Source organism: Ambystoma mexicanum, chromosome 3q (assembly GCF_040938575.1).
Source record: "Ambystoma mexicanum isolate Mex_15411 chromosome 3q, UKY_AmexF1_1, whole genome shotgun sequence".
In the NCBI taxonomy this organism is placed as follows: Eukaryota; Metazoa; Chordata; class Amphibia; order Caudata; family Ambystomatidae; genus Ambystoma; species Ambystoma mexicanum.
This window is the reverse complement of record NC_090926.1, coordinates 202,223,274-202,244,084: the sequence shown is the minus strand read 5'-3', so window position 1 is coordinate 202,244,084 and position 20,811 is coordinate 202,223,274. Positions and strand designations below refer to the sequence as shown.

The 20,811-nt window shown below is 50.5% G+C and overlaps 1 protein-coding gene across 3 annotated transcripts in view; it reads left to right on the top strand.

The window, feature by feature from the left end:
- The window catches only part of NEMP1 (nuclear envelope integral membrane protein 1), a 984,307-nt gene that overhangs the window by 320,032 nt on the left and 643,464 nt on the right, over positions 1–20,811 (top strand). For all 3 annotated transcript variants that reach the window (XM_069653551.1, XM_069653552.1, XM_069653553.1), the window contains exon 4: positions 13,489–13,561. In XM_069653551.1, coding sequence (XP_069509652.1) covers positions 13,489–13,561 — 73 coding nt within the window. The remainder of the gene's footprint in view (positions 1–13,488; positions 13,562–20,811) is intronic.

The window sequence follows — 20,811 nt, the reverse complement described above, 5'->3', positions numbered from 1 at the left end:
CAAAAATGCAATCAATGTAATCAGTTCACCCCAGCAAGCTTACACCACAGAAAACAGATAGGAGTTTTGAAAACACAGGCCCAAATTGCTTTGGTATGTGCTGGCAATGAATGAGAAATATGCTGGAAACGCTTTTAATTCCCTTTCAGAGGTTCAGGGTGAGTGGTATCTAGTTAATATTAGTCCAGGCTCACACTAGCAATGATGCAGGGATAGTTAGCAGGTTAAACGAATTTCTGGCAAATGGAAAGCAAACAGCAGCAGTTTTTACATGTGAAGAAATTGCAAATCGCGGTAAAATTCGCGGATGCGTGTTCCGCGATTGCGGTAAAACTATAAGGGGTAGGAATGCGGTTCTTGGTGCGATTCAAAGCTACGATTCTAAGCTATCAGAGGAAAGTTACGGCAAGTCTCTAGCCCACACGGTCGCGGAGATATGAGCGATTTAATAAAGGTCGTTTTTGGGTTTGCAAATTTCAAAAGCTCAAAATGACAAGTGCAGCTTGCAACTAGCAAATCACAGGTGACAGCTTTACAAGTGACAGGTGACAGTTAGGAGACAGTTCTACTTAGATTAAAATAGGATTGAATTATATTATTTTAACTAAGAGATTGGTTCTGCACAGTTTTCTAGGTACTCACACTATATTCTTGAGTGAAATGGGCCTCGCCATGGATCTGGTCAGGGTTTTAGACTGGACTCTGGTCTGGTCTGGTCTGGCCTCTGCACTTCACAGTGATCTGGGTCAGCTCTCTCTGCTGGTCTGGGTCTCTCTGGGTACAGCACTGCTTTCTCTCTGGTTCTCTTAGTTCTGGATAGATTGAAGTCTCTAGTTTGGCTTTCTGGAGGTTGATGGAGGTCAGTATGGATTTTTCCGGCAGAGCGTCCCGCTGCAGATGGATTTGGAAAGTCCCTATCTGTCCTTATGTGTCTGCTTTTATGTGTTTAGAATGTGGGTGTGTTCTAGCATCACTGACCCTACCTCTCTCTCAGCTTCTAATTGGTCAAACTTCCATTTATCATTTGATTGGGGAATGAACTGTGAGTCAGAGTGATGTCATTTTACAGCCTGCAGAAAGTCCACTCCTCCTGTCAATTTACACACAAATCTAGATTTGAAACAAATACATATTTGCAGAGGTACATATTGTTTTAAAATCATATGCACCCATCATGCATTACAGGAGGTATACCCTGTTCAAACTCTGCTCTTCCTGGGAGCTTGCATTCAGAAATGGCACATATTTCACTTTTTAACTGATTTTGCAATTTCTGACATTGACCCAACTTTACATACATGTGTGCAGGGAGTAGGGACATTAACTGATGAAGTTTCAGATTTTTAACATGCATACATTTAGAGTAATATCCACTTTTCCGCTAAAACCCCCCTGAACATGCCACCGGGTCGAAAAACCTCTTAAAATGTGGGCAGAAAAATCACAAGAATTATGGTATCATTTATAAAATGTTCACATGTCCGCTCTATGAGTTATTCATCTTTTTAAAGTTATGTTCTGGCTCCAAAGGGGTGTGGTTTACCCTCAGCACAAGGTTGAATTTCTGGTTCTTTCCAGTTCTGCCAAGCCAGCTTGCTCTCACAGGCAGTGCTCCTCCCAGCTCCTGCCAAGAGGAAGCTACAATTTACGACTGCGGTAATAAAAACCTTTGCCTGAGTGAAGAGGGCTTTGTTCACTCTCTTGCAGAGCACAGATAATTCAATTATCAGATAGATGGCATATCCTTAGTGTGGGCAGCAAAAGGAAGGTTGGCCTGGGAACACAGTGGTGACTCAAGTTTCCCTCCTGATGGGGGTAGTTGCCAGGCAGAATTCAGTTCCTTAAGCCGGGTTTCAGATAAAATGTCACTTTTTGTTCCCCAGTTTCTGCATTCAAATAAAACTCAACATTTTCACAGATGCAGCTAGAAGGCTGATTCTAAGTGCAAAACTATGACATTTCAACAGTTACAAAGGCATGTGACACCAAACATAGGTCACTTATTTAATCTAAACATTTAGATTTTTTTTTTTTTTAGTGTCTTTCAATCCAGTGCAACTTAAACTGCTGACTCCATAGCAGTTTTGTTATAAGCATTGTTTTGGGCTCTTCATTTCCCAGATTTTGTAGGCACACAACACTCCCTTCTACCAAATGTCTGCTGGTGTCCAGTGAGTTTTTAGATGTGTTGCAATGTTTAAAATAGACAGTTTGAGCCTGCCTTCAGAGAAACACAGGGTGGTTTTAAACTGCCGGCTTTTGGATAGTGGTGAGTACTGGTACTGCACCCATTTTTGGGATTTAAGAAAATGAATTCCCAACAGTTATGGGTTTGCTTTTGGCAATCAGCATTGCCACTCCCAATGGTTTCAGACTACTGTGCGGGTAGTCCAATGGTGGTTTTAAAGCGCTTTGAAGCTAACCGGCGCTACTGTTTTTCCTTTGGCAACCCATTTCCCTCATTGCAACCCAGCCTTTCATTCTCACACTGGTGGGTGGCAAGTGAGGCAACCATTTTAGTGTGCGCACAAACTGCGCAGCTTTCCTGGATTTCAGCGCACATGTGGGTTTTCCGCCATCTTGAATTTTCTAAGCCCACAGCACCAAATGTTGCAGCATGATAGCTTAAACGTGGGTCAGGACACCCAACAATCTGCAACCATACACCACTTCCAGTTACAAATCGCACAACACCACTGCCATTTGAATGCAGCTGTCGCCATGACAAATTTGATCTAGCTGCATAAATGAGTTCTACTCCCACATACTCACTTGACAACTTAAAAGCACACATCCACTTGCCACCTAATATGTATAGTTAGTAGGGACCTGGCCACTGCCACCCAACTTCGCTGTGGCAAAAATGCACACACGCATTCCGAAACTCCTCTGATCAATTTTCCCAAACCTTGGACTACACTCCCCAAGAGTGTTCACCTACAACGCTTTGAGGCCATACCAATATAAATACGCTATACAAATGACAAATTGCATTACACTACGGTGTCATCTACTTTTCTATTCCTCTCATTAAGGAGGAAAAGCTATTCTCACTTACGACGAAAGTCTTTACAAACGCAGCCCTGCCTCTTAGACTGGTTAACGCCAATATTTTGCTAGCGGCAGCTAATTAAGCTCGCAGTTTCAGATTTGCCAGTAGAAAAGCAAGCATCCTTTAGAGCCGGGTAGGCAGATGCCATGGCCATAGTACAAGGACTACTGTAAGAGACATACAGTGCTTAATATCTGGGGGGATTGTCAGGGCTCAGGCCTGGCACTTATTTGTGAGCCCTGGCACTTATTATCTCAGACTCACTTTAATTATGAAGTGGTGGTGATAGTCAGTGCATCCATCAACCACCATGAGGAGTTGCGAGTTGTAGTGTAACAATAAGTATGTCGACACTGTGGGGAGCAGCTATGGGTGGTGGCAACAGTGTTGGGGAACTCTCCACCTGCAATATCACAGGAGTGCTACAAAATATTTGGCCATGGCACTTTTTTGTTTTACAAAGTATGCACTGGCTACAACCATTGTATTGACGCAGCGGTGCAAGAAATGTGTATTGGCTCAGATATGCAAAGGCTGGTCTGGTGGCATTCTTCCAACAATGCACAGGATAAGATCCTGATAATACCTTTTAGAGGGGAAGAGCTCTTCCATACCTCTATGAATGAAGCGCACAAGCAAAGACCCTGGCCGTCTTTTTTTTGTCTAGCTCTTTATCAGGGCAGGGCTTGGGATCCATAACCTCTGGTGGATTCGGAGGATTCCTGGAAAGGACAGACTGCCAGAAAGATCCCAGGAAAAGCAGCACACAGCTACAGAGGGCTTCTATCATCCCACGAGCAAGGTGCCCTCCCTCTGGGAGAGAAAACAAAAATGACATTGTTCGGGTTCACCCATCTCCAGTCGAAGGCAGAATTTTAGACCGATTAGCAGTTAGGAACATCCTCTACGGTGATTCATGAATAGGAGCTGCAGACTAGCCATTCCTTCCCCTCCCACTGCTGTCCATCTTTGAAGCATACATGTTCTGCAATTCGCCAGACAGTGGAAAAACCCCTGTAAGAGTCCTGGGGTGTGTCCCCTTCCACATTGTTGGACTGGTAGCTCCTCAACCTCACTTTTACCCACAGAAAAACTCAGGATGACGATACCTGCTCACATTGGTTCTATTCTCTAACAATGAGATTGATTATTCAGTGGATTTGGGGATGTTTTCATTTCTTAATTTGGCATCCACATAGGAAATTTTACGCATGCCATTGGGAGATGCGTGCTTCCAATACGGAGTTTTGCACTTTAGTGTAAATGCAACCCACAGGGGCTTTACAAAGCTGATGGACGCGCTTAGGACTCTTCTCCGTCGTGGAGGTATTCTTATTTATCAGGAACTGGATGACTGGCTGATATGCGCTGCCTCAGCAGAGCACGCTAGGATGCCTTGATCATTCTTCTAGATCGAAGTAGAACTCTCGGTCAACCAAGACAAATCTCATTCTCAGCCCGCCCAGACCATTCAGTTTAGCAGTCTAAACAGGACACTGAAAGCGGTGCGTCTTCCTAATTCCGGAAGGAGTGGGGACATGAGATGGCGGGCCACTTGTTCAAACAAGTGAACATTTCAGTGTGGTGGTTTTACCATCCCCTAGATTTTATGGCAGCATGTATAATTGCAGTTCTACATTAACACTTTTTATTTATTTTTAACAACGGTTTTTAGGGGGATTCAACTATGCCTGTCTGAACACTGGGCTCTGTCGATTCTGCTCCTAGAAACATTGCAGCCATATATGATCTCGTGGTCCAGGGAGGAAAGTCTGTTCGGCAGCCCATTTTCAGCGTGCACACGCAAGGCTGTCAATACGACAAACTTACCCCTTAGAGGATGTTGGGTGACTATGAATCGATTTCATCTTTGGTCGCCTCAAGAGCAATTGGAACATAAAACATTTTGTAGCTCAAAGCGCCTCAAACAAACCACCCTTGATTGCATGCCTCTCCTCCTTTGGAGAGTAAATGTGTATTCTTGCAAACTGACATGACCTGCACGTACTTTATAAACCAGCAGGGTGGAGCCAAGTCCCCCTCTCTATGCAGATTGGCAATTCAGATATAGGAATGGGCTCTGGAACAATACGTCTCTATAGGAGCCATTCACCCGCCAAGAATGGAGAATGTGGAAGCACGCTCAAAGCAGACTTTCGCAATGAATGGGAAGTGCACCCTGCACTTTAGGCAATCTTTGAGATGATCTGTTCTTCGTCCAGGCTCGTTTGCATCATGGCAAATCAAAATGCGGCTTCTTTACTTGGTGTATGTGTGTGGTGCCAGTTTCAGATTCCATGGTGTAAACGGAGTCTCTATGACTTCCCACCCATTACGCTCATTCCAAGACAGAGCGCCACATGGTGATCAACACGCTGGTCATCCATGATCCTCGTAACTAGAACCTGTTACTCAGACCTGATAGAACTAGCGTCAGAAGGGCTGTTTTTTTTCTTCTGACGATGCTATCGCAGCAAGGAGGAAAAGTGTTGCCCATCTCCGCAGTGGATTAGATTAGTAAACTAGGTAATTTGGGACTATTGCTGGACAATTTAAAATCATTCCAGTGGCTAGGAAGCATATTTACTCTGTGTAGGAGAATATGAATCGTCTACCACTATTGTGCAGTTGGCATCCATCTTCTGAAGGGTCTTAAGTGAAAAGATAGTTTAAAAAAAGATCTTTTCACTAAAAGGCTGCTCCGTGACCGCACGGAGCTGTGTTTCTAAATCGAACTGTCGCGCCCCTGCCGCACATGAGTGCTTGCAGGCACCGACAGGTAGGTCGGGACCCAGAAGCGCAGGACCAGGAGAACTGGTCAGTGTGTGGGTGCGTGTGTGTGTGTGTGTTTTGGTGTGGGGGTTAGTGGGGAGAGTGGAGGGGGCTGGGGCTGAGAGTTGGGGTTTCGTGGGTGCGTGTTGTTGGTGTTTATGTATGTGCTTTGGTTTGGAGGAGTGGGGGGCGGGGAGGAACAATCGGGGGCTCGTGGGATGAAACACCCTGAATATATAAAAAAAAAGGAAAACTGCATTTTATGTCTCGAGAGACCTTTACAATCCCGGTTTTCCGATTAAAAGAAAATCTGTCCATGTAAGTTGGTCTTTTTCTCTTGAGACCTTTTAAAAAGAGGTATTTTCACATAGAATGCTCTGAAGTGCTCGCTGCATCGTGTGCTATCGTTTGTCTGACCTAGCTAGTCTGGGGTTTCAAGTTGAATCCTGCAGAACATATCTGGGGGTGATAGGTGAGTACATCTTTCTCTTCGTCAATTCACGTAATTCAATGCCATTTTTGGGGCCTAACAGTATTTTCGAGTCAAAGCTGCTCGCCTGTGTGGGCTTGAAACTGATGCTGTTGGTTCTGTGTCACAAACTCTTTGAGCGCATTGCCTTGGTGGATAGAAAGTTAGTTGGAAGGAAAATTGCTTTCCTAGTGGCCGAAACCTCTGCAAGATGCATCAGTGAGAATCGGGCACTGACTGCATCGGACCCGTACACTACATTCTCCAGCATGGGGTCTGGCATGGATTCACATGCTCATGAATATTCCCCGTCGTCAGGCTGGGAATCCTCGGTAAAGAAAAAACCAGTATCAGTTTCGTTTCTGATCTGTCTTTCGTAGTAATAACCAATCACTGGTCTCTGCGTCATACTGACCACAGCCAATGACTGCCCTCTACCTAAGCACCGCCTCTGGCAGCCATCTTCAGATTTTTACCGCACGTTCATGTGTTGGGATCCTCGTGCTATTGCTCTCGAGCGTTAGTGCTATTTTTTCGCGCTTTTTCACAAAAACTTCGATTCTTTCGGTCAAAAGAGCCTCAAGCTCCACCGATCCTACATCCGATCAACGGGGACCCGTGTCGGATTCATCTGTGCCCCTCAAGGGTGAAGATTTCGTCGAGCTACACTTCGGAGGACTCCAGAAGCTTCTCAGGCCCGGTCTCGGAGATGGCCCAGGAGAAGGGAAGCTCGACGCCCGGAAAGCTGTTCAGGGCCTGCCCTGGATGCCAGCTGCAGAACGTCTTCAAGGAGGACGAACACTCTTTCTGCCTTTACTGCCTTCATGGGGACAAGACGCACGTGGAGAAGGACTGTGCGTTTTGCGGCAACATGTCGGAACGGACCATGAAGGACCGCCATCAACGTCTCGCCAGCTGGCTGGAGGGTAAGAGCCCGTCTGGCGAGAAGAAGAAGAAATCTGAGCGGTCTTCTAAGACCTTTGAGGGCGCCCCGGCGACGGGGGCCCAACATAAGGCCAAGCACCGCGAGTCCGCTGGCACCGGGAGCGCCGAACGGTCGGGCTCTACGGGCGCCAGGCAGGGCGCACCCTCCCCGGCACCATCAACCACGAGCCAACGCTCTGGGTCGGGTAAGAGGAAGGCCGAGCACCCGGCGAAGCTCCTGGAGAGACCCCGGTCGAGCTCTAAGGCAGAGGAGGAGCGTGGCAGTGCCCCCTCCCTCAAGGATAAGGCGGTGAGCGCACCTAAGGTGGTGAAGGCCTTGATCCATTCGACCAAGCCCTCTATCGAAACGGTCGCGGCGGCCCTGGCCCAGCCTGTGGAGGCTGCACCAGTGGTGGCGGCCTCGGGGCCCAGAATCTCCCTGCCTCCTCGGAGGGAGTCTTCTTTCGTGCCCATCGATAGGACCCCCGTGAAACCCTCCGTGGGGAAGAAGGGGGGGCAGGGCGTCGTCGGAGATTCGGCCTCAACCTCAGAAGAGGAACTGATCGAGGTCTTAAGCCACGGCCTAGGCGTGGAACAAGACCAGCCCGTCGGAATGGGCCCCGACGCAGGTGACGACGACGACATCGTCGAGGATACCGACGGGGCCCCTGCTCGCCCGTCGGATTCCCCTCTGCCAGCGCCGCAGGACAACTCAGCGGCCATTTTGTTGGCTATACAGTCCTTATGCTCCGAGATAAGGACGAGACTACCGTTACCGACGGAGGAACCTCTCCCGTCGGGGGATCCAGAACCGGGACCTTCTGGTGTTCCCCCTACCAAGAAAAGAAGGATCCATCCACCGCCTCCTTTTCAACCATCGCGCCCCATCCAGCCCTCCTCCCCGTCCACCCGAGGGGATGATACGGGGACTGACACGGCAGCGACGGGTACGGACGACGAGGCATACGACGAGGATTTTCCGTCTTCGCCTCCCCCCAGGGCTTCTCCGCCCGACGAGATTGGATCGTTCCACTCAATGATCGCCAGGGCATCCGAGCTTTTCCAACTCTGCCCTGAGGAGAAGAAAAAGGAAGGCTTCCTTTACCAACGGCGCGAGACCAAGAGGAAGACGGTCCTCGCAGTGCCTCTGTTGGACGACATTTGGGATGAGGGCCTTTCCCTCCTCAAGAACCCTTCCACGACGCCAGCGAAAAGAGACCGGTACGAGAAAAAGTACCGGGTCCCGGACTCGGCCCCCCTATGCCTCCGGGCGCAGCCTACCCCGGACTCCGTCGTCTCCGCGGCAGCCAGGAAGAAAGCGGGGGGGGTGCGGCCTCCACGTCGACTTCCCCGCCGGACGGCGAGGGAAAGAAATTGGATGCCATGGGACGCAGAGTCATCTCGTCGGCGGCGACGACGATTAAAGCGGCCAACGCCTTGGCTATCGTGGCCCGCTACGACAGGGAACTCTGGTACAAGATAGCTCCCCTGCTGGATTTTCTGCCGGACGACAAGAGGGCGGAGGCCCTTGAGATCCTGCAGGAAGGTGAGGTGGCCTCGGACCACGCCATCACCGTGGCGACGGACATCGCCGACACTGGGTTCCGCCAGATGGGCAACGGCGTTTGCCTTCGACGGCGCGGATGGCTCAAGGCGACGGACTTTCGGCAGGACGTCCAGAACAGGGTCCTGGACATGCCCTTCGACGGGAACAACCTGTTTGGGAAGACAGTGGACGATTCCCTTCAGGCCATCAAGGCGGATACGGAGACGGCCCGGGCCCTTGGAGTGCTGCAGCAACGGCGGACGCCCTTTCGGAGCGGCGGAGGCAAGGGCGCCTCCAAAGGTTCCGGCGGCGGTTTCGCTTCCTACCGTCAAGCGGCCCGCTCGTCGTCGCAAGAGGCCTACAGAGGACGAGGCAAGTCTGGCGGCCCCCGCCGTCGTCGCCAAGGGGGCCAAGGCGGCAAGGCCGCGTCCAAGCAGGATTGAACCGGCCGTGGGGTCGGGCCCCCACCGAAGCACCCCGGTGGGAGGCCGGCTGGCGGGCTTCGTCAGCGTGTGGGAGTCCATCTCCACCGACCGTTGGGTGCTGGACGCCCTGGCCCGGGGCCACGCGCTCGAGTTTCAAAGAAGGTGCCCGCGCGTCCCCCCCGTGGCCAGGAAAGAACTTCACGTCCCTCAACTTCTCCTGGAGGTGAAGGCGATGCTCAGGAAGGGCGCCATCGAACTCGTCCCAAAGAGGCTTCGGGGCTCCGGAGTCTACTCGCGTTACTTCCTCGTGAAGAAGAAGACGGGAGGATGGCGCCCCATCCTGGACCTGCGACGCCTGAACAAGTTCATCAAGGCGCAGAAGTTCCGGATGGTCACCCTCCAGCACGTCCTGGGTCAGCTGGAGGAAGGAGACTTCCTATCGTCGTTGGATTTGGAGGATGCCTACTTCCACATTCCCATCCTAAAGGGGCACCGAAAATTCCTCAGATTCGTGGTCCAAGGGCGTCATTACCAGTTCAAAGCCCTTCCCTTCGGACTGCGGTCGGCACCCAGGGTTTTCACCAAGTGCCTCGCACCGGTGGCGGCGCAGCTGCGCCGCGAGGGGATTCACGTCTACCCCTACCTGGACGACTGGCTCATCCGCGCCAAGACGAGGGAGCTCGCCGTGGTCCACACGGCAAGGACCGTCCAACTCCTCACGGACCTGGGATTCTCCGTGAACTACGCCAAATCCCACCTGGTGCCCGCGCAAGTCGCACTGTTTCTGGGAGCGAGGCTCGACACAGTGTCCCTTCTGGCCTCCCCGTCGGAGGAGAGGACCAGGACCATCTTGGGCAAGGTGCAACGGATGTTGGTGGCCGACGCGGCCAAGGTGAGGTCCATCAAGTCCCTCCTCGGGATGATGTCTTCCTGCATCTACCTCATTCCCATGTGCAGGCTCCGGATGCGCCCGTTGCAAGAGTTCCTGGATGCGCGCTGGATCCAGACGACGGGCAGCTTCGAGGAAAGGATCAAGCTCGACGAGAGTTTCCGACGAGCGATACGGTGGTGGGGCACCCGCGCGCATCTGACGGCGGGCATGGACTTCCAGACCCCAGCCCACCAGGTGACTGTGACCACGGATGCCTCCCTAGAAGGGTGGGGAGCGCACACCGAAAATCTGCACGCAAGGGGACTCTGGCTCCCGACGGAGAAGTCCCTGCATATCAACGTCCTGGAGCTCCGTGCAGTGTTTTGGGCCCTCAGGTCCTTCCTTCCGTCCCTCAAGGGCAAGGTGGTGAGGATCTTCACCGACAACACCACCACCATGTTTTACATCAGGAAACAGGGCGGAACCAGGTCCCCAGCGCTGTCCAAGGAGGCGCAGGACCTGTGGCATTGGGCCGTCGCCCAAGGGATTCTTCTGGTGCCGTTTCATCTGGCAGGGATAAAAAACACCATCGCCGACTCACTCAGCAGGGAGCTGCGCTCGTGCCACGAGTGGGAACTACGGCAGGATCTGGTGGATCGCCTCTTCCGACGGTGGGGCACACCCCAGATCGACCTGTTCGCGACGGCGACGAACACCAAGTGCCGGAGGTTCGCCAGCAGGTTTCCCCAGACGAGGAGCATGGGCGATGCTTTCTCGTTCCCCTGGGAGGGCCTGTTCCTCTACGCGTTCCCTCCCTTGCCTCTGCTAATCCGGCTCGTCAACCAGCTCAAGAGGTCACGGTGCAGGATGATCCTCGTCGCACCTGCGTGGCCGAGGCAGATATGGTTCCCGGACCTTCTGGACTTGTCGGCGTCCCCGCCAATCAAGCTGCCGGCGGACGCGGATCTACTCTCCAGGGAAGGAGGCGCCATCCTCCACCACGACCCGAAGTCGCTGAACTTGCAGGCCTGGCTCCTGCAGCGCTAGAGTTTGGAGGATACGACATACCGGCCGACTGCAGAGAGGTTCTTGCAAAGGCCAGGGCGTCCTCGACTCTTAAATGCTACGGACACAAATGGAAGAGGTTCTCTGTCTGGTGCCACGCACAGAAGATTAACCCTCTACGGATTACGGCTCCCCAAGTGCTGCCGTACCTGCTGACGCTGGCCAAAGCTGGTCTGGCACACGCGTCCATCAAGATTCATCTTGCTGCGATCTCCCGATACACCAGAACCACGGGCAGGACGTCCTTGTGGTCTCATCGTCTGGTGAAAGAGTTCATGAAGGGACTGTTCAGATCGTTCCCGCCGGTGAAGGCTCCGGCCCCGGCGTGGGAGCTCAACGTGGTACTGACCAAACTCATGGGACCTCCGTTCGAGCCTCTGCACTCGGCCCCGTTGAAGTTTCTATCGTGGAAAACAGCTTTTCTCGTGGCCATCACCTCCGCACGACGAGTGGGAGAGATCCAGGCCCTTTCCTGCAAGGCACCGTACTTGACTTTCCACGACACGAGGGTAGTGCTCAGGACGCACCCCTCCTTCATGCCCAAGGTACCGTCGGACTTTCATCTCAACGAACCCTTGGTGTTACCTGTGTTCTTCCCGTCGCCTTCGTCGCCGGCTGAGAGGACTTTGCACTCGCTGGATGTAGCTAGAGCGCTGAAGTTCTACGTGGACCGCACGAAAGGTTTTCGGAAGACGTCACAACTCTTTGTGAACTTTGGACCTGTCAATCAGGGGAAGGCTCTCTCGAAGGCTTCCATCTCCAGATGGCTCTCCGGCTGTATCATGTACTGTCACCGGTTGGCAAACCGACCGCTGCCTGGCCGTCCGAGAGCCCATTCCACCAGAGCGATCGCAGCTACCACGGCGTTCCTATCTGGTGTGCCCCTGCTGGACATATGCAGGGCTGCTACGTGGAGGTCGACGCACACCTTCACGAAATTCTACTGCGTCGACCGGGATTCCAGGGAGGAGTCCAGGGTCGGCCAAGCAGTGCTGCGCAACCTGTTCGCCTGAGGTGAGCCTGGTGAGGAGGTAAGATGCTTAATGTTGAGTTGATGTGATGCTTAATGTTGAGCCTTTGCCACCTCCCGTGGTTGTGCATGTGTGTACTGCTATGTATTCTTTATTCATGAGCATGTGAATCCATGCCAGACCCCATGCTGGAGAAGGAACAAGTTACTTACCTGTAACTGTTGTTCTCCAGCATGGGTCTGGCATGGATTCACATGCGAACCCTCCCGCCTACCCCTCTGCGGCTCTTCACTTGGTCATACTGCCACTTCACGTGCTTCCAAATCTGAAGATGGCTGCCAGAGGCGGTGCTTAGGTAGAGGGCAGTCATTGGCTGTGGTCAGTATGACGCAGAGACCAGTGATTGGTTATTACTACGAAAGACAGATCAGAAACGAAACTGATACTGGTTTTTTCTTTACCGAGGATTCCCAGCCTGACGACGGGGAATATTCATGAGCATGTGAATCCATGCCAGACCCATGCTGGAGAACAACAGTTACAGGTAAGTAACTTGTTCCTTATGTTCCACAGCTACAAAGTGGTCATGCATGCATATCATAGGAGTAAGGAAAAAGTAAGTCACTGCAATGACTGCTGTTCTCCTAGTATATAGTCCCCTTTTCTCCTTGGGACACTACTTCCAGGCCCCTATAAAAAAAAATGCTATCCTGTACCACGTCGGAAAATATGGACTGGTGGGTGTTGTAGGTGGGCGGCGGTAAGATTTTGTTGTCCTAATGTGCCGGCACTGCTCTCCACATGTGATGGACACCCATGAATTATGGAGGAACAGGGACTATGAACTATAGAATAGGAAGGAGTACAGCGGTCACTTCGGTGAATAACATTTCCCTTTTCTGCTCACTCTCTCTGCCAGTTAAGATTGAGTGGGATCAGTGAACCACCTCTGCATTCTCTCGGCCCTGCTGCCTGTGATTGGATTGCTGGGCACCAATGCAGATGTGGCAAGTGTGGGGGGTGCCAAAACGTGTTTTCCTGGTTGGTGGTCTGCGTAATCTCTGGGTTTCTGGAGCATTTCTGCAGTTTGAAAGATAAGGGAAGCAGTAGCACATTAGCACCTTGCAGGGTTCTGGGAAGCGGGCTGGGATGTCTCTCTTCAGCAACATAGGTGATTCTACCCTTGAAAATATGTGCAGGCAACCTACTGCAGTATGTCTCATTGCTAGCACAAAAATAGCTCTTGAGGCATGGTAAATTGATGATGGCACTTTCAGCAAACATTGAGTTAACTGACTCCTCCCTTATCTAAATTTACTGGCACCGTCTTAACATAATTTGGAATTTTGTGATGAATTGCTACTAAAATTCACAACTTTGTATTTCTCAACAGAAAGTGATCCATACCTCTTCCTCGTGTTCCTGGTTGGATTATTACTGTTTTTCTATGGCGACTCACTAAGCAGGTATGCATTGAACACCTACACGCCTCGTCCTGTTGGCTATTTCTTTTCCTTTCTGAATTTCACTCTTTATGGCATTTTAATCATAAACCTTTCACATTGAAATTATAAATAATCTAATCAAAAGTTTTGTTTTGACTTGTTTTATTAATGAACCTCTAAAGTTCAAAATTAGCAGGCTAGAAGTTTTATTTAGCCAATAAATTACTTGTATGGGGTAAAGCACATAGAACTAGTTTATCAGGGGTCTAGTCTTAAGTGAGTAGGGTAATCCAAATGTGGCCCCTTTACTCTCAACCCTAGTGTGATGGCTGCAGCCGAACACCTCTCTAACAACCACGGAAGCCGAAACACGTGTGGGTTTTCTGTTGGCACTGTTATGCTTGCCAATTTTAATTGAACTGCAATTGTTTGTGTTCAGACCGATTTGAAAATGGTTCTTCTCCTCTGGTAATGCACAGACCTAAAATGATTGAGATGGTCTTGGGCGAGTTGCAGCCCATATAGCCAGCAATTTAGCTGTATTCTGAGTTTTCTGCACATTGTTGTATAACATTATGCACCAAAATATTTATGTAATGCATTCATTGCGCTGTAAACCTAGCGGACAACACTGTACCTTTACGAAAGCAGTGCCGACAGACGCATAATGCAAGGCATTGTCTTTAGTTTTTCCGCTCAGAATGATAGGATGCGTAGTATGCTTTAAAGCCGGGTTTTCTTCAATCCTGAATTAAAAAAATATATAATTTAATTAGATTCATTCTATATTTAACTTTTTTGTTCAAATCTTGTTTAAACTAGTAAGTATGCAGTGAAATGCATCCTTCCATAAATCTCTTTTCAAATCCCCTTCAGAATTCTCATGCAATGGCAAGACTGATATTTGTGTATGCCGCCTAGCGCTCCAGAGGCCCCAAAATCAAAACCACCACCACCACCACCTCCTCCCTCACTCTCCTATGGAAAAAAACTGACTGGAAGGGAATGTTTATAGTGAGAGGGGGAAAAGAACAACATTGGCTGCCACCCCCAGATCACCCCCCCTTTTGTTGTGTTACACTGTAGTGTAACAATGTCAAAACGACCCTGTGGCTAGCCCCTTCATACTTGCCACCTCCCTTTTAGTCCCTCATTATTCTGTGATGTCCCATAAACAGAAAAGCTCCCTGCCTGGAACCCAGTCACCATTCTCCTTAGCCTGGGCCTGCGTGTATGCTATATGTAGATTGTGATTTCTGGGAAGATCGCTCGGAGACGATGCAGTCGATTTGGGAGAAAGACAAAGCAGAGCGTCGCAGGTTTGAATCCCAGCCCCGCTCTTGGAGGCTGGTGTTGAAAAGCGCAATATAAAAGATCAATAACATGGTTTGTTTTGGCCAGAGTCCCCTATTGCAGTGAAAACCTAATTGGTACGACACTTTTGTTGTCCCTTTTCCAGGATCCTCCTCCTTCACAACATTCTCCTCAAACGATTCCACAGATATACCCCACTCATAGCCTAAAGTAAATCTAAAACTGAAAAACTGCTTTATTTATGCAGGATGAAACTCCAAAATCAACTTAACTGCACCCGAGGATGGACCTGGAGCCCATCAAGCGTCTGATTAAACTCCTGCAGCTTTCCTCACAGCATCCATGCTCCAAACCCATGCCTGAGCAAAGGCTTCTTGAAGAGCATTTCTAGGGCACACCCCGCTGCTAGGATTGGGCCCCTATTTAGGAGAGTGAGACCTCCCCATCTGTTCGTGTTTGGACTACTGAAGACCTATTTCACCTAGAACTTTATTAGGGGTAAGGTCTACTCAAGTCTTTTTCCATAAAGCTGAAGATAGTGTCCAACCATTCCGTCAACCATCCTATAGGAATGTTTGAGTCAATCTGTTTTCTGCATAACGCCTCCAGCATGCTGAGACCACTGGTAGCCTGGAACCTACTCACTGGACGTGGCTGCCCTTGGTGGACGTGCTCTCTGGCCTGGGACGTGCAGAGCAATGGACCTGCCTTGCCTCTAGAGATCTTAGGCAGGGTTCCCCAGCAACCAGAAGTCAAGAACTAGCAAGCTATGGCCACTGTCAATTTAGTTCAGTTTTTGGGCCAGTTTAACTGCTTCGAGACCCTGTACGAGTCGCTGCTAACATCAGGAGCTGCCTTTTTACACTCCCCGCTTTCCATCCACTGTCCAGTGCTGACTCCACCAGTTGCCAGTAGTTTTTGCAATGATCAACACGGAAGAACTGCATCACATCATTGGTCCTGTTTGAGCCACTCTTCTGATTAGAGGCACCAACTTCTCCAGTGCCTGCCTTTTTTTCACTCGAGTCGATTAATGGTACAAGAATGCAACATATCGCTGGACAGTCTCGAGACCTGCAGTCCATTGGGATCAACCGACTCTAAATGTCTCAACACGCTCTACCCAAAACACCTAAAATCCTGGCTACATGCTTATGAGCCCCAAAACAAACCTAGAAGGTATTTGTACTCATTGCGTCCCCCCTGGTTTACCTTAACCGGCCTGAGTGCCTAGTAAAATCTGATTGGTCTAAATTAAGATCTTCAATAAACTAAACTTTGCTTATGAAAATATTGCCTGTGCATCCCTGTCTTTAGACACAGAATTCCCCCTTCATTACAAACACTGCATATATATATATATACATATATATATATATATATATATATATATATATATATATATTTTTTTTTTTTTTTTTATATTTTTTTTTTTTACAGGGGGTGGTTTAAGTGTTTAATAGATCCTTGGTTGGACGTTTCTATTTTGGTACCCCAGTTATATTGTGTGGACTGCTTCTGCGCTAGCTCACATACATCCTGAAGAGTTTAGCCTGCCTGCTGCCCTCTTTACCCCAAAAGGCAAAGGTCATGAATCTTGGAGTTGTGACTTTTTCATGTTTTATTGGGATCACTGCTGGTTTAGTAGTAGTGTCGGATTTATCTCATCCTTTTACTCCTGCAGAGCAGTATTCCTTTAATCCGACATCCCCCTCTCAGAAAGGAGGAGAAATTGCTTGACTTTATCAGCAAGTACGTTTATCGAATATGCTACGTCTATGCCAGGATAATGTGAATGCAATCCTGGTGGGATGCAATCAAATGGCAAATACCCTTTGCCGACAGATGAGTATAGCTCCTCTCAGGACATGCTGGTGCTAAACTGGTTGCTGTGCACCTCCTTGAGTTCTCGCTCAATCGGGTGCTCAAAGCTGTGTAAGGTATTTGCAGCTTCCGGGCTGTGTCCCTAACGCAGTTTTACGCCACGTGTTGGGACTGATTTCCCCGAAAGGTTTGTAACAGTGGTGCATTCTGCAATTTTATAGGAAGATTCTAGCTCCACTTCCAGATTTGTTCTATTCTGACCTGAAAACACAAATTGCAAAGTATTGTGTAAGTGCCAATTCAAGTATGGAGTAGAAAGTATTATGACTGAGTGTTGCATGTCGGCTACGTTGTTGATTGAAAATCCAGCTGCTGCAAAATGCAAACTTTGGGATTGAGATGAGGGACCATGACGTACACTCTATACACAAACCAAAGGTGGGACATAAGATCATAAAGTATATTACCACAATATCTAAATACTATTCCCCAACTCCTATTGGCGCCTGCAGTTTAAGATTTAGGCTGAATGTGTTGCTTATGAGTGAGATTATGGGGATCAGAAATAAGGTGGAGGATAAGGACCAGAAATGTTCACGTTGTAATGTAGCAGGCACTGTGAAAAATGTACCCTGTGTTATCACAGTATGCTTAAACTACAGCCACTCCGAATACAGTTTCGAGGGAATTGGTTCCTCCGACGTATTCCACATCTATGACAGGTAATCACAACAGCCGTGCTGCTTTGGAAAATTTTCTGCGTCGATACGCTGTCCTTGAGGGCCTCCGTCGAGCCGACGTTACCGGATGTTATAAGTAGGACGCACGACGCCCGTAGCCTCCGTTCCATTTTTTCCATAAACGTGTTCGCTTCGGAGATGTCGACGTGCCTCGGTTCTTCTGATTCTATCGGTTCTTCGAACTTGGTGTTTTGTGAAGATATCATGTCTTCGTCGTCTTCTACCCCGCGGTCGGGATTCAAGAAGTGTCGGGACTGCGGTTCCAAGATGTCACTTACAGACTCGCACAATGTCTGCCTCTGGCGCCTCAGCGAGGACCACGCTACCGATGACTGTGACGATTGCCAGTCGTTGACGTCGAAGGCCTTGCAGGAGCGGAAGAAGCTATCTGCAGGTAGGGATTCCAAACCCCGAAAGTCTAACTCTGCTGGGCTTTCGACCGACGATTCGAGGGGCGACTCTCCGAGATGTCGGCGTAAGTCCAGGGGGTCTCGTTCCCGGAGTGATTGCCACCATTCCTCTGCTTCTTCGAGAAGGTCCGAGGACTCCGCCAGACGGCGGGTTGCTTGTCCCAACAAGCATTAATCTCCTGCGGAATGGGATGCATTTCGTAAGGAGATGATGGCGATTTCTGTTTGGTCCGTGCCTTCGAGAGAAGCCGGCGGGGAACACGCTAGGGCCACCGCTCGAACGCCTTCGGGCTCGGGCAGTCGGCACGATCATCTGGATCCTTCGAGGTCCCGATCGGACAAGGTGGATCGCTCTAGCCATGCCCGCTCCAGGTCCCGGTCCTAGACGCCCTCAAGACCGTCGGAGCCTGTGAGGGCTTCTAAGAAGACGTTGGCGCTGAGGCCGTTGAAGGACACGCTCGGGACACCGCCCTCGAGGCCTGTGTCGAAGCCATCGGCGCCATGCTAGACGTTGACACTGATTCTGTCGTCGCCTTTTGTGGAGGCTTTACCGGAGGTACCCCGGGCATCAATGGAAACTCAGAGGAAGGCCCTGAAGAAGTCAGAGAGGCCTGTATTTGAGCCTTTTTCTATGCCCTTATCCAGGGATTTATTCGACCCTCTGGATTACATCTCTGAGGTGGATGAAGGGTTGGTTCCTGACAAACTATTATCTGGTCATAGGCAGATGGAAGACCTGCGTCAGTCTCGTGTCGAGGGTGACGGAGTACTTGGTGGTCTGCGCCACCAGTGGATTTTCTGCAGGATGACCTGACCTATATTGGACCAAGGTCCACCAACTGACCCGGTACTACCATTTCATATGGCCGTGCAAAGTAGGGTGGCGGCGGCTTGGACTGCTCCGGAGAGTCTCCCGGCAGTGGGTAAGTCGTTGCCGAAAAAATACCGTCCAGCCAGTGGCAACCCTGGCTACTCGTCCATGCAACCTACTCTGGAGAGTTTGTTGTGCAGGCAGCTACGGCCCCAGCAAAACAGGCGTCGTACCCTACCATCCCTCCTGATAGGGACGACAAACGTTTTGATCGTTGGGCGAAGAAAGTATTTTCTTCAGGGGGTATGGCTTTGAAAGCAGCCAACTCCGTGTGTGCCTTAGCCCGTTTCACTGGGGATTGAGACCCATCATGGACTTGCGTGGTTTCAACAAGCTCCTCAGGAAGGACTAGTTCAAGATGGTTACTCTCTCAAGTCCTCCAGGCCCTTCAACTTCAGGACTGGTTGGTGTGTCTCGACCTCAAGGACGCTAACTTTCCGATTCATCCCAAGCACAAGAAGTACCTGAGGTTCGCGGTTGGCGACTCGCACTTTCAGTTTCGGGTCCTGCCGTTCGGATTGACCTCCGCCCGAGGGTCTTCACCAAGCTCATGGTGGTGGTGGCAGCGTATCTCAGGACACGGGGGATTCATGTCTACCCCTACCTGGACAATTGGTTGATCAGGGCGTGCTCTCCCGAGCAAGTCCTGGATCATCGGTCAGTCACCGGCTATTCCCTTCACAGACCGGGCTTCTCCCTCAACTTAAAGAAGTCCCACTTGACACCTACCCAGCAGCAGTACATCGGAGCAGTGCTCGACACGTCCCTGGGGGTGTGTTTTCCTCCCCATGTGAGGGCTTCTCACATTCTGCAGATGGCGAACAGGTTTCAACATGCCCAGAGTCTCCCGGCGTTCGAGTTCTTGAGGTTGCTCGGCCTCATGGCATCCTGCATTCTCCTGGTGCCAGAGGCCAGGCTGCGGATGAGATCTCTGCAGTGGGCTCTCAAGATGCAGTGGTCACAGTCCTCCGGCAGGATGTCTGATCCCGTTCAGGTGCCGCCATCGGGTGCCCTGGATCTTCGGTGGTGGGCAGTCGAAAGCAATCTGATGAAGGGGGCTCAGTTTTGGCTACCCTGGCTGGAGGTGACTATCATGTCAGGCGCATCCCTCACGGGATGGGGAGCTCATGCCAACGAGTTGACAGTCAATGTTCGTTGGTCTCCGTCGGAGTGCAGACTCCATATCAATCTGTTGGAGCTGAGGGCCGTCAGGCTAGCCCTGAAGGCTTTTCTGCCATCTGTGCGGGGGTAGAATGTCCTGATTATGACGGACAATACAGTGGCCATGCGCTACCTCAACAAAAAGGGGGGGCAGGGTCTCTCCCTCTGTGCAGAGAGGCGATGCAGCTCTGGTTCTGGGCCATCCAACAGGGAATTTCAATCTCGGCAGTTCATCTGGCCAGAGACTAAAACGAGGTGGCAGACGTTCTGAGCAGGCAGAGCACGGTCTCATGAGTGGGAGCTGGCTCAGGAGATTCTCCTGGAGATCTTCGCCCTTTGGGGGACTGCACAAGTGGATCTCTATACCACCAGTGTCAACCGGAAGTGTGAAAGATTCTGCTCGTGGGAATTTCCTCCAAGAGGAGCCTTAGGGGACGCGTTTGTAGTTGAGTGTTCTTCCCAATGATGTATGCGTTTCCTCCAGACGCCGTCATTCTCCAAGTGCTGCGGAGGTTCGGTTCCCGAATGATCCTCATTGCTCCGGCATGGGCCAGGAGAATGTGGTTCCAGGACCTTTTCGATATGTCCATCAGCCCTCCACGCCGTCTTCCCTACCGAGACGATCTGCACTCACGGGAGTGGGGTCAGGTTCTCCATCCAGAGGTCAGATCCCTCAACCTTCATGCTTGGCTTCTGAAAGGTTGAGGTATAAGGATTGGGACTTCCCTGAAGACGTGATGGAGGTGTTGCTTTCGGCCAGAAGGCCTGCAACAAAGTCCCTGTACCGTTGCCATTGGAGAATGTTCTGCGACTGGTGCAGGGTTCAAATGTGGATCCTTTTTCACGTGCCATTCCTGTGGTTCTGTCTTTTTTGCTTTCGTTAGCCCACAAGGGCCTGCAAGTTGGTACCATTTAAAGGTTACCTGGCGGCGCTGTCCATATTTAAGCGCT